Source organism: Calonectris borealis, chromosome 7 (genome assembly GCF_964195595.1).
Source record: "Calonectris borealis chromosome 7, bCalBor7.hap1.2, whole genome shotgun sequence".
Lineage (NCBI taxonomy): Eukaryota > Metazoa > Chordata > Aves > Procellariiformes > Procellariidae > Calonectris > Calonectris borealis.
In genome coordinates this window covers 27,878,259-27,891,937 of record NC_134318.1, presented here as the reverse complement: position 1 = coordinate 27,891,937, position 13,679 = coordinate 27,878,259, and the positions used below count along the sequence as shown (strand labels likewise).

General features: G+C 46.7%; 1 protein-coding gene across 15 annotated transcripts in view; it reads right to left on the bottom strand.

Annotated features, from left to right (window-relative positions):
- The window catches only part of ENTPD1 (ectonucleoside triphosphate diphosphohydrolase 1), a 35,799-nt gene that overhangs the window by 7,072 nt on the left and 15,048 nt on the right, over positions 1-13,679 (bottom strand). For 8 of the 15 annotated variants that reach the window (XR_012674314.1, XR_012674315.1, XM_075154787.1 and 5 more), the window contains 5 exons: positions 3,924-4,057; positions 3,410-3,527; positions 2,010-2,160; positions 946-1,105; positions 60-296 (listed from right to left, as the gene is read on the bottom strand). Coding sequence is in view for 13 of the 15 variants with exons in the window: in XM_075154778.1 (XP_075010879.1) it covers positions 60-296; positions 946-1,105; positions 2,010-2,160; positions 3,410-3,527; positions 3,924-4,057 (800 nt within the window). In the remaining 2 variants the exon portion in view is untranslated. Of the gene's footprint in view, positions 1-59; positions 297-945; positions 1,106-2,009; positions 2,161-3,409; positions 3,528-3,923; positions 4,058-8,915; positions 9,093-9,253; positions 9,891-13,679 lie in introns of all 15 variants that reach the window. The other 7 variants (XM_075154779.1, XM_075154780.1, XM_075154785.1 and 4 more) reach the window with 5 other exon arrangements.

Below are 13,679 nucleotides of genomic sequence, written 5' to 3'. Positions count from 1 at the left end.
CCAGCACGTCAAAGCTGGGAGGGTCCAGGATCTCCACCTGCAATTACAGATGTACTTGCCTGTAGGTCCCTGGCCAGTTTCTGTTGCAGAGCCTGGTCCTTCCCATAGCAGAGAAAGCTGTGCGTGTACACTAGATAAACCTTGCCATAGAGACGGAAGTAGAGCAGGTTCTCTGGGGACTCAGAATAGAGTTCATTTGGTACAAAGGTAATCTGTGTTGAGGCTCCTCCGAGGTCTAGTGCTCCTGATGTCTCACTTATGGATTTCAGAGAATGTAGAAGTTTTGTCCAGCCAGACTTTAAAAAAAAAAAAAAAAATCAAAGTAAAACAGATACATCAGGCACAGAGGAGATTTGTTTGGGAGCAAAAAAAAAAAAGAAAGAGAAAGACCTATGAGGAGAGAAGCAGAAGCACAGAACTCAGGAAATGCAGGAAGACCTGGAGGGGGGCACAAGATGACAGCTGGAACAAGACACAAGAAAGATGCAGGCTCGGAAGAGCAGAAGATGGATCATGTCTGAGTGTTTGCAGGAGGACTAAGAATATGAAATCTAATACAATTGTTATGAGAAAAAACAGTCAACTTACTGTCTCAGCTCCCAGGTGATTTATAAGCTCAATAGTACAGAATTATTGTCAAACTTTGCAGGCACAGAAATATTTTAGATCAGGAAGTGAGCAGGATGCTGAACTTATCGAAGTTAAGTTATCAAAGATGCTGGCGTTTTAAGTAGTAGTAGTGCTTTAAGCCTGACTACAGTGGTACATCCTGATACTTACTGGTATCAGGAGGTACTCACAGTAATTGCTGAGCCAAGATATGCAGCTTCCTGATCTCTGGTAAATGGCTTACCAGGGAAGATAGTGCCTGCGACACCCTCCTGCAAGGCATGATTTACAAAGCGCTGCAATGATTCAAACACGGACTTGCTGTTGATACAGTACCTGCTTGAAATTGCCCAGCAGGTAGTTAATGGTGATCCATCCATAGGCTCCTTCTTCCTGACCACTGATGATTCTGGCACCCTGGAAGCTGAAGGGAGCTGAGCGTAGCGTCTTCTCTACTGAGGACAAGACTTTGTCAGCTGCACTTTTATTCTCCAAGCTGGATGAACGGAAGAAAGGATGGAGTGACTCTGGCTGACAGCTCTCTGCAGCCTATGGGCTTCGTTCTGAGTAGGCAGACTGCAACTCCCCACCAAGCATTAATTATAACAGAAGAGTCATTCATATGGGTACATCCGCCTCTAACTAGCCACGTCCCTCTCTGTCACACCTTGACAGCACAGCTGCCACCAGCTCTGACACTTACGTATCCTGCAGCTGAGAGAGGTACCTGGAGCAGAGACGAGAGCTCTTGTGTTCTAGAGTATGTGCCCCGGTAGGGATTGCACCATGGAGATTCCTCTCACTCTTCACCACCACCACGACAGAAGAAATCCATGCCCTCCGTATCCCCAGGGAGATTTCCCAGGCAATACATACATCAGATCAGCTCCCTGTCCCAGCCAGGCAAGAGGTCTGGGGCACCCCCATGAAAATCACAAATTGGAATTAAAGGAGGATATAATTATAAAGTTACTTTAGCTCTGATGGCCTTGGGCTGAGTCAAGATATGTGGGGAGTTGCAACACGGCTGGGCTCAAAAATCCTGGGTCAGGCCTAATACCAGACTGTGGGGGATGTCTGAGCACCCTCTTAATGTGGGGGATGTCTGAGCATCCCCTGAGCATCAGCTTGGGCACTGCTACCCTCCTGGTGTCTCTGTGCTGCATGTGGGTGCTGGAGATGATGAAAGGTTGGGGTGAGTGGAAATGGACCTGCTGGGCAAGCAGGGGAAGAGCCCAGGGAGAGACTCAGGGCCCAGAGAGGCCAGCGGCAGAAGAGGGTATTTGGGCAAAGTGTGAGCTGGCAGCATTTCCAAGGATTTTTCCCAAAAGGCCCCTACTGAGCATCCATGGTGGTCCCAGGTGCAGTGCTGCAAGAGAAGGGGACAAGCCCTGCAGTACCTGAGAAGCCGCATGCCGGCAGTTGCTCCGAGGTAGACGGGTGTCTCTTGGTGCTGCTTTGAGGGAATCACGTCTTCTGCTTGTCGTAGGCACTGTGCCAGAGAGGGACCTGCCTTCTCCACAGCATGCGAGTAACCTGAGATCCCAGGGCCTGCGAGAAATAAGGACACTTCATTGCTCAAACTCCAAGCATAACCCCAGACTGCTGTCATGAGCAGTCGTGTTAAACCGTATCACTATCACGGGCAGCAACATCGGATTCAATTACCCCATTTCTAAGGAGTTTTAGAAATCCTACAGCACCAACTAAGGCTGATGCACGCAGGGACGGCCACAGTGCCCAGCATCAGCCACCCGCTCTCCGCAAAGCAGGCTACGAACTAGCGATGACGGCTGCAGTGAGACAGATCATTTGCTTAGTATGTCCTGGACATCTGCAGACTCATCTCTGCTGCTGCCTGGGTGTACCCTGGATCTGTGCCTGAAAATCCCTGACCCTTCACTGTGCTGGGTCTCCGGGGTAAGATGCTGTTGTTTGTGTATTGTATGCTCACACTACAGCACTGAGTGTTTTGCAGCTATCCCCTTTCATGCTAACCCAAAGAAAAATTCATCGTCCCTCCCTGCCGTGCGTCCCCTGGTGAAGGGACTGCCCCAGGACCGGTGCCTGCATGGGCAGCGGTGAAGCCCGCTCTGCGTTTACTCCAGGGTGTCGTATGCTCAGCGTGCTGCTCCTGGCATGGCATGCTGCAGTGCCGAGCAGCTATCGCAGCAGCTCGATAACAGCATGGCTCTCCCCTGCGCTGCAGACAGGCCTGAAAGGACCCCAGGCAGGCTCTGACAACACCTCTCCTCCCCACAGAGAGCAGCGATCCATGATGGTCTACTCTGTTCCTTGTCATGTGCATCCCTGGGCTTCATTTACGCCTTCCTAAACCATACAATATCTACACAGCAATTAAATAGAATAAAAAATAAACCATGACATGCATAAGTCGAGCAACCTTGGCCCGCAAGCCCAGTGCCTTGCTTGCACAGAAACTTTGAAAAAGAAGAAACCATGCCCTGCCCTCCCGCTGCCTGACGTTCATTGGCATTTCAGCAAGGGTGCATGCAGACGTTTTATTTATTTAAGTACATTCTTTGGTGTAGTTCTTTCCAAAAAGCACTTACTTCCAAGCATCCTAAAAACAAAGGAAAAAGTGGATCCAGCTTTCCTCCCAGGAAGGTCAGGCACATACAGCTCCCCATGGGAAGCAGTGGGATACACATTAGCTCACAGATGAAACACTGTTTTCACTATTGGCCTCTTCCTCCAGGTTTCTCCCCGCCCCCCCCTTCGGTTGCATGATCTCTTCTTCAACCTGTGCCCCTTCCACAGCTTCCTTTCCTCCTCTTACCTTCGACTTTACACACCTCCACCTGCTGCACCACCCCAGTGTCGTTCTCCTTCTCTGCTGGCCACTCGTACACATACAGGTTAGTGTGGGACGACCCCGCATCCAGCACAATCCCATACTGTGGGCAAAACAGAACCGTCATTGCACCTGAGGCACCGAACCAGACACAGCGTGCGCTGGCCTCCACACGCGGGGGCCCAGAAACGAACAGCCGATCCGGCAGCTGTGGGAACATGCTCTGCCATCACTCTTCCCAGCAGTGCTTCAGAGCAGAGTTTCCATCAAAGGATACAGGAGCAGAGAAGCACCAAATTGGGACTGATTACTTAGGAGATGATCCCCTGTGAAGTCGTACCTGTTTTTACCATGAAGATGTAAAACGAGATGTTGAGGTGCATGGAGCCAGAAAGAGAGGTTAGCCAGACCCAGCAAGGGCAGCAATGTGTCCTGGAGCACTATGCACGCCTAACCCCCCAGCTTGGCTTGTTTTCCTAAGAGTCCCAGCTCATAATACCTTAATATTCTTCGGAAGTGGCTTGTTTTGGGTCACTGCTACAGCAATTAAAGCAATAACAGCCAAAGTAGAGAGGAATCCCAGGATGAGTAGAATCTTTCTTGTCCAGGACATCTTTGGTTTGGTACCTGTGACTAGAGCAGAAAAAGGATCTTAGTATCCCAGTAGCCCATCTTACCTCACACCCCAAAGGTCTTCAGGCACGTTCCTGCAGTCCCTTTCCACTACGAAGCATCTGCCTTTGCCCATCCCGGCTCCCATCTCCTGCTCCATGTCCTCGTGTGGGATTTCTTACAGGCAGAGCTCAGCCCTGCAGGTCTGCTCTCATGGGGCGTGCCACACCTCCATGGGCTGCCCCGTGCCAGGTGGTGATGAGGGAGGACTTCAAGATGCAGCTTATGGTTAGCCTGTCCTTGAGATACCTACAGGTGATTGAACAACCGTATAGCAGAAGCATCTGTATGGGGCAAACACCAGCTTCTTCTATAGCTCTGCATTTGGCTTAATAAACTCTGAGAAGCTGAAAGAACAGACTGCTAATACATAAAGAGCGTAACCTTGTGGAACCCAAAGCTTTAACCCCCGTGGCATTTTGTCCTAGTATACTTTGTGCTTCAGTTTTTTACAATGTTTATAACAATTTACAACCTCCTCATCACTGGTAATGCATTTAGGAAGTCCAACACTAACATTTCAGTATGTGGCAGTCCGTTCAAAAATGCTGTCGGGCACCTTGGCAATGCTGTATAGAAAATATGATCTGCGCTCTACAGGGTATTTAAGAAATCTATGGACATTTTTGATGCCGCTTTTCACAAGACCAGTAAATTATGAATAGCCTGTACTGGCAGAATCAGTATAACATGGTTAAAAAAAGTCACACACTTTGCAAAACTTGTACCAGTCTGATTCCTTAACCATTACTGATATATTTGCTATGACCTATCTAACAAATTAAGATTTTTGGGGCTTAAAATACATGGTTAGCAGTAGAATTCTGTAAAAAAAGCCACTTATGATGATGGAAATTATTCACAACCAATACGGCATTTGAGCTTTCAGAACCAATATACATATACCTGCATTTGTTAGTGGCTAGCATGATGCTGTCTTTTATATTTTCCTGCTTTGGATTCTCCTTCATATATCCTATGGTGGAAATCTCACTTCACAACTTGGGCTCAGCCAGTTTGGTATTGTTTAATAAAATACCATCTTACAACATGAAGCTCTAGAAAGGGTATCAGCAAAAGTATTCTCCAGATTTACAATCTAGCTGTAAATTCAACACTTGCAACTAACAAATAGCTTCGGCACTCCAGGGGACATACCTGCTCCCGCTATGACATGAAATCCATTTCTACCCACACTGATGCTCCATACTCAAAAGCACTGATTGTCTGACTGCTCACACGGGTACTAATTTCTCTTTTTATACACAAATACTCTAGGAGATGTTTAGAAGTACATTACAGGTCATCCAGGGTGACAATACCTCTGTGCAGGCAACCACATCAACTATCTTCACGCTCCAAGAAGGTAAGGTGACTGAACCTGCTCTGCATCTGCATGCCAAAACTGGAGTTCCAGAGGTCATTCTCCAGCCCCCAGGTGATACTGGGTCAATGCTCCAAATCCATGCTGGCACCCCACGTCACACATGCAAATATGAAAAGCATTCAAGTTCTGAACAGCGTCATCTTCTAACCACTCTGGTTTCACATGGAAAGTGGTGCCAGAACTATACAAAGTGTTACCCGACCTTACAAATGACCCCAAATCCTAGAGTTATTTTCAGAAGTTAGCCCAAGTGAAAAGAAGCAACGCACCTCTGGAAATCTCTAACTGTTGACAAATAACGTCTTCCCACCTACCTAGAGAAAATGGAACCTAAAAGCGCCAAGAGAAATTGTTTGAAGATCTCCGCGCAGGCAGGTCCACTGGAAACTTAACACTGACTTGGAGCTCTGTGCTCCCTCTCATCGTGCTCATGTGTAAATCTGCTGAGGCTAACGGTGAAATTTGGAAGCTTGTTATGCTTGTATTTTGTGAGTGCATGTTAGAGGCACAGCATGCTTGCCAGTAACTCCAAGAATGCAGCTTAAAAAAATAGTCTAGTGCACATACCAGACAGTAGGAGGTAAGAATGCGTTTTACACAGCTTTATTCAAAAAGGCCCCAGAACTCATGGCTTGAAGTAATTAGAAACAGCAGAGTATGACAGCTGGGAGACTTTTCCTCTTATTGGAAAGAGTAGTTGGCTCAGGTTATGATAGCACTGAGCATGTCTGTTGAACAAAAATTATTTTAACACTAGAAAAACAATAAAAACAGATACTATAATGTAAAATTAGCTGTACAGTATAGATATGAAGCTAGCATGCTTGAAAACTGAAACTGCTGCTGACAGTTGCACAGCACATCCACGTAATTATTGTCACCCTTACTCTGAGATCTTGCCTAGAGGCAGCCACTAACGGCTTTGTTGGGTGTTTACTGTCATAGGAACGAAGGATGGGTGACTTAACATAATTTCTAAGATTTTCAAACTTCCTGTTGTGATGGCTATTGTCTGTCTGCTGTATCTTTTCAGCAGCCACGCTCTGAAAGTAGCGGCATTAGCAGCAAAGCAGGAACAATTTTCTCACTGTAACGGACCATCCCAATACACAGCTGTAGAAATCCCTTGTCTGTAGGCAGAGGCATAATGATAATTGTCTGCATCCCACCTGCAACCTGAGATTAGTCATTTTTTTTCCACGGCACATTATTTCCTTAACCCTGAACATGACTTTTGCCTGAATTTTAGCTCAGTATCATGAGCACTTTTCAGGACTCTGGGACTTGTAGATATGCAATTTCATTGCTGTATCTCATACCAGAGCATCCATCTGTGTGAACTCTATTGCTACCAAGCAGCATTTTGTTGAAGTGTTTCATACAAGAAAAAGTACAAAATGATAAGCATAATCCAGAAGCTAGCCTAGCAAAGCAATAACCTTCCAAATAGCACTCAAAGTGTACAGACTTGAATACTTGATTGTTTAAGAAAACCCAACCAAATTGTAACAATATTGTAAATCCAGATAAAGAATTCAATGTAATTAAAATAAAACTCACCTGCCATTGGCTTAGAAAGGTGAGGTATTTGGATAAGTTCCCTCTTCTGCACACTTGGTTACCTCCATCAGCTCTAGGCATAATTGCAGGTTCTGCAGCGGCTAAAGAATTATCTTATTCCCCAGACTCCTCCAGCCCCTTTGCACCCCATGTTCATGTCGCTGAATGCCATGCAAACACTCCTCAGTCTCCACCAAGTGGGGCAGTACTTGACCCTCTAGCACCTCTGATTGCCAGGCTCCAGGACTTTTCTTCCACTAGCAGTTTTCCTTGGCTAAAGATTAAGCAGGCATGATCTTCTGTCCCTGTGCCCAGCCAGAGCCCAAATAGAGACAGATCTCTGCTCTTTCTTCCATACTGCCCACTGTAAGTGGTGATAAAAACATCACGTAAGGCCATAAGTAGGCATAGAAATGATGCTGCTTTTCTTCTTCCCCACCCCAAAGCTCAGAGCCGCCTGGTGCTGGAGCCCTGCCCGGCTGTGCAGGCATTAAGCACCCTCCAGATGTTGGAGCACAGCCCAGCTGCTCAGGCATCTCTGTCTGTTTCTAATTTTGGTCTCTTTGGTTTTTTTGTAGGTACTACCACTGGTTCCATCCAGTGATTGGTGCAGGTCCCAGAACATAAACAGATCTAATATTCTTTCTGTCTCTGAATTAGCTATCAACTGAGAATGACGTTGGCAGCCACTCCAGCTAACAGCAGTTTTGCTGCAGAAACCCTGTTGCTCTCGGTGAATAACCCAGGAAGGACCACACCAGCATGGGAGGCAGCTCTGTGTGAAGGCAAGGAAGCAGGATTGTCCCCAGTGTCTTCCAGAGCCTCAAGACAAATAGGAAACTGCTCCTCCAGCCAACATCACGCAAGTCACTGGCAGTTCTGCATGCCAGGAGATGTCACTTACAGCCAAGGCTGCCCACCTCCCAACTCCCTTCTCGCCAAACAAGACTTAGCAACAAATGTGAAAAGGAATCAGGCAACAGCTGCTTTTAGAGATGCAATAAGGAGAGGCTAAGGCTGGCTTAAGGACTGAAATTAGGATTGTCAAGCACAAAAGGAGAGATGCTGTTCATAGTCCAAAGCCATGCTCAGTTCAGATAACCTCACTGTGACCCATCATCTCTAATAAACACAAATACTGTTGTAAGCTCTGGCTTAGCACAACAGCTAAAGCTGCTGTTTGCTCTTTCTTTTGGATGCTCACGCTTAGCCTGTTACAGAAGGGATCACAACAGGCTGTATTGCAAGGCCATCGCTCGTCCACTGCACAAGTGCCACACTGACAGAGACAGTTCCCACCATCACCTTTATGCTCTCAGCCCACCTCTGTATGGTCAGAAACATTCTCATTTTCAGCTTTAATTTATTTATTGCCAGTCTATTCCCTCTGTCTTTGTTCCGTCTCTGTCTCAAAACTTCTGCAACGCTCAATCCTCCTGGAATTTATTCTCTTAACCAACTTATAAGCAAGATCCTTTCCTTTCCAGCCTTCCCCATCTACCTGAACAGTCCAGCAGCCCTTCTCTGCATACAGAATAACCTGTTTTTATTTTTCCTAAGTGTTCTGACCAAAGCTGCAATGAGACTAGCCTTGCACAGTAATGTACCCATTACACATGATACAGTCCCAGCCTAAATGAAGTGAGGTGGGGACCTGTACTACCTCAGACACATGATCATCTACCATCATGGCCATTGCTAAGTCAACCCAGCACCTCTCCTATGCAATCCCAGCAAACCCACATTTGATCACATTTAATTAAATTAGCCCTGCTACATGCTGTAAGCAAAGGGAGTTCCAAGACACATTGCCTGCTGCCCACGAGGCTTGGAGTGACGACAGAGAATAAGACAGTGTCTTACGAGTCCTACCCATCAGCTGGCAGCTACCCCTGCTGCTGATCACCCACGTTGCTGCTGCAGTCTGTTGGGAGTCTCTCCAATAACTTGTTTCTTAAGCACACGTCCAGTCTTTGGGGGAGAGCTGATGGATGCTCATGCAATCACGTAGCCCAGCAAATGGGAATATAGTCTGCGGCGCTCCCGAACCTAAACATATCAGAGACACACAGCACAGTGCTGAGAAGCCACTGAATTATGACCCATCACAAAGGGACACAGGCATACTTCAAGACTGAGAAACTGGGAACAGTATGGATTGAAATGAGTCAGATGCCACCATATTTTTAACGCAAGGAGCAACAACTTGCCTGCCTGCCTGCCAGCTGAAAGAGCACAGGAGCCCATGGCTGAAGGGTGCCTGAATCCCTCAGCAGTCTGAATGCATCCAGCACCTGTGACCGGCTCTGTGGCACGGGGTGGGCAGCTTAGGCAGAAGGAGCATCCGTCAGGGCAGGTGCTTGCAGACAAACATCATCCAGGTCAGCAGAGAGCCCAGCAGACAGGGGCTCTGGCAATGCAGTCTGTGCACATTTACTGACTGCAGGAATTCACATCTATGAAGTTCTGCCGGCAGTGATGGCAGGGAAAGGGGATGGGAGCAGTCAGTGCTGCTGTTCTTCAAGGTGGATAGGGGAGATGCACACTATCCTCCTGCTGAGGGAGAATGAGATTTCAGTAGTCATGAAGTTTATCAGGCTGAATTGCACACCTGGTGAGGTTGCTGAACTTGCATCAGGTTTTGGGGCACACTACCTTAAAGGCACTCCTGTCTTCAGACTCACCGCAACCAAATGCTTGAGTCCATAAACGCTCAGAAGAGCCACACTGCTTCATTTATCAACATTTTTCAGAAATTTTTTCTGTCCCCATCTGACTTCTTACTCATTCTTCATCTGTGTTTTTCATTCAAACATGCTCTTGTCCAAGTTACCTAGGAAGATTTTGCTGCAAAGTAATGTAAACCAGCTGTTTCAGGCCAACTTATTGGAAAAAGTCTTTTCTTAGGCTGGGAAGAGGCTCACGTTTGTCTTAGAATATACATACAAGCACATATACAGTAAGTGAATTACTTTGGTTTAAGAGGTTTCATTTCAAAATACCAGGGCAAGACACTGAACATGTTGAAATTTGAATTCAAGCTCCAAGATCAGGATTTTACATCACTTTTTACAGCTGTTTCATGAACAGTGTGGGAGGCTTTTTTAATTATTCACGTGGCAAAGATCATGGCCTAAATACTGGTATGATCTCTGGCCCTCGTTACAGTGCTATATACAATTATAAATACAAATTTACTGGATGATGTTTTTCCACATTAAATACTTATAAGTGCTGAAGTACAAACACTGAAATGTCAGCGAAACTGATAATCCAAACAATGTAATACGCTTTTTCTTTATGCCATCTTTCGGAGACATTTGACACTTTGAAATCACACAGCCCTGCACGTCTCAAACCCTCAAACCCCAGCAGACTCCTATGGATCTGCTACGCAGCCAGGCAGAGTGCTTGAACTAGTCTGTGCCGTATGTGCACACAGGCGTGTGTTACTGAGCTGGAAGATGGAGTAAAGAGTGTGCCTCTATCTGTGATAATACCAAGCTGGGAGCAAAAGCACACTGATACACAGGACTGGAATTCAAAATAAATTTGATAAATAAGGGAGAGCCTGGGGAAAACATCCAACTCACTTGAGTAAGGATAAGAGCAAATATGACATTTAGAAAATAGCCATCGCCCAAAGACAGCGTGGTGAGCAGTCGGTTAAGTAGCACTTCCAGAGAAAACATTCTTGCAGCTATAGCAGTTTGCAGTAATCCTTCCCTCCATCTAACACTGGTAAAGCCTCCTATGAAGTTCTATGCCCAATTTTGGACACTGCCTTTTAGGAAAGATGTAGACCACTTGGAGAGACTCCAGAAGAGAACAAGAAGAAAGATCAGAACTTGATCTTATGAGAAAAGATTGAAGGAATCGGGTTGTTTAGAAGGAGAAGAGCAAGGGAGACACATTAGCTGTCTTCAGACAAATGAAGTCTCTATCTGCCGGTGCTGTTGTAGTTGATCCTGCCTCAGGGCAGGGGTGGCTCCTGGACTTTCTCCCAGCTCTGTTTCCTCAGTTCAGAAGGCAGGGAGTGAGCAAAAAGAGAGTGATGCACTCATAAGCCATGCTGTTAGCAAAGACCAATGCAATGCATATGCGCTCCTCATAGGATACAGATGCATTTGAATAAATCTGTTCCCTCCTTCCCCCAACAAAGCTCCAGGTTGCATTGAGACGTAATTCAGCCACTGCAACCACCCTGCTATATGCTATCCGTATGTACGACGTTGCTTGGGGTGGGAGCACCTCATCCTTTTGCTGCTTTTAGAGTTGTGACTGGGATATAACCCTGGGATATTGCACAAAACACATTGGAAGAGCCCTGTTTTCCTGTGAAAAAGAAAAGCACATGGCAATCCTGGAGAGCTGGCGGGTACTAGCAGCAAAAGCCGAGCAGCAGCAGCAAGAGACGGACACAAAGGAGCAGGCCCCTTCTCTCCCTTCCGCAGCCGCCTGCGCAGCCGGCAGCGGCACAGAGGGGCTTTGTGCTGGGGGCAGTCCCATGGTCCTGCTTACATTGGCCCTGCGGCGCAGGTTTACTGCTGGAGGGGTGATGTCCGGGGGGTTCCGGGCAGGAGCCCCTGTGACCTGGGCTGCCCCACCAACAAATCCCCCATTCACCCTGTGCACAAAGCAGGTTCCCCTGTCTGAGACCTTCCCACGGCACCCGGCAGTGCTGGGTGCGCTGCTCAGCCTCCCCGGCTGCTCTGCAAGGCACTCACACTGCCTCCCATCCCCGCGCGGTAGCCCCTCTCCCCATTACCGTACGCCGTCCCCACCAAAGCTTTCCTGATGTCTGTTCATTAAATAGTCTCTCTACAGGAAGATTTTTTTCTGGCTTACATCCCAGCAGTCAGACCGAGATACTCAATATTCTCAAATACAACCAACAAGTGGCAGGGTACCACTGACACAATGACCTTTAGACAGTCAATTTTCACATTTACGTGATGTTTACTGGGCTTCTAAGCCTGTACCCTATTTGTACTCATTTCTTTAGGATTCACATATCAAAGAGGTTTTCAAATCAGAAGAAACAACTGTTATCGGTTACATCAGTCTCCTCCTAGGAAACTTCTGGTATTAATTTGCTACCAGCCCATCAAAGCTATATTTCAACTGGAGAAGATTTATTGCCATTACCCACAAAGCTTGAAGTTTCATCAGAAAATATCCAGTGAGTTCAAGACAGCTTCCCTCCTCCCCCCAGCTTATCATCTAAGTTATTGCTTGAATATACTTGGCTATCACATGATGTGAAGACATTTGGTTTTCCTTCAGGGAAAAAAGAAGCATCAAGCACTGACACTTTTTCAGTTTTTGTTATCATTGATAATTCTAATATGCTGACTTGCAATGGGCCAACGGTGCTGCTAGGCTTCCTTTTGTGCTCAGGAGCCTTAAATTCTTCTTTGCTCTTCTTAAATCTCTGGCCATAGTTTTTTCCTTATGCTTCTTTTGACCATCTTCTACACTTTCCAGCTTTATTTGCATTAATTGCAGCTTCCTTCCCCCCCCGCTAAATATGCATCTTTTAGAGATGTTATTCTTTTTCAAATTAGCATAACTTCCAACTGTTGGATTAAGGATTTTGGGGAATAGAATAAGAAGTGAATAGGCTGCTTCTGATTAGCATTCCTATTCGGCTATTTTAAATACTCCACTGATTCAGCTCAAGTATTTTTAAATTTGGGAAATCAATTCTTTTAAGAGCTACCAGATGTTATTTGTTGACACAGAATAAGTGTGCATTACTTGTATAATAATTTGTAACTCTTTCTCTATTGAGATTGGGGCCAATACATATTTCCCTTGTGCTGGAAGTAATGCATTGCAAATTATGAGACGGTCACCCTCAGTTTTGAGGAATTACCCTGTCATTCACTAAAATCCACCATCGTACCAGCTTTCCTCATCCCTGTATAGTCAGTCATGCCCTTCTTTGCCTCTGGCATCCTAGCTGGTAACGGGCACTAACCTTCACCCACTTTGGCCGCTTGTTCCCAGTTCAGCCCCAGGCAGCTATTGTGTACAACTAATTATTGTTGTTGCTATTAAAGACAGCAATAGGAAGATTGGTGATGTGTGAGTCACATCAACTCAGCACAGCCCACCCTTCCCTGTGCCCCATCAGCCACCCGCACCAGGGGGATGTAGAATTTGTCATGGCAAAAGAGAGGAAACAGCCTCCAGCACAACCGTTTCCCCTTCAATACCCACGTTGGGTCAGCAAGTTCAGAAACTTCCTGGAGAATGCAAAGTCCTGAGCACTGTAAATACTGCTACCCCTAGCAGGAGGTTCTGGCAGGGGGAACGACCGCAGAGAAAACACATCCAAACCCCTCGCCACCCACAGCACGCTCCGCGCCCGGCGCTTACGGCCGTGTCAAAATACGCCCTCCCAGTAGCCACCAGTTTTCCTGTATGCTCTCTCCACTGACAGCCTCTCCTGCCTCGAAGGGGCTGAGGCCGCCAAGCCCCTCACCACGTCTCAAGGACGTTTTTCTCTGAATCGCAGGTTCCTGGGATCGCCTTGTTGAGCAACACATGGGGTTGCTTTCAGGGGCTCACTTCCCCAGCTTCCAAAAAACAATGCGGCTGCCCGAAGTGCTGCATGTGAGCAAACAGAGC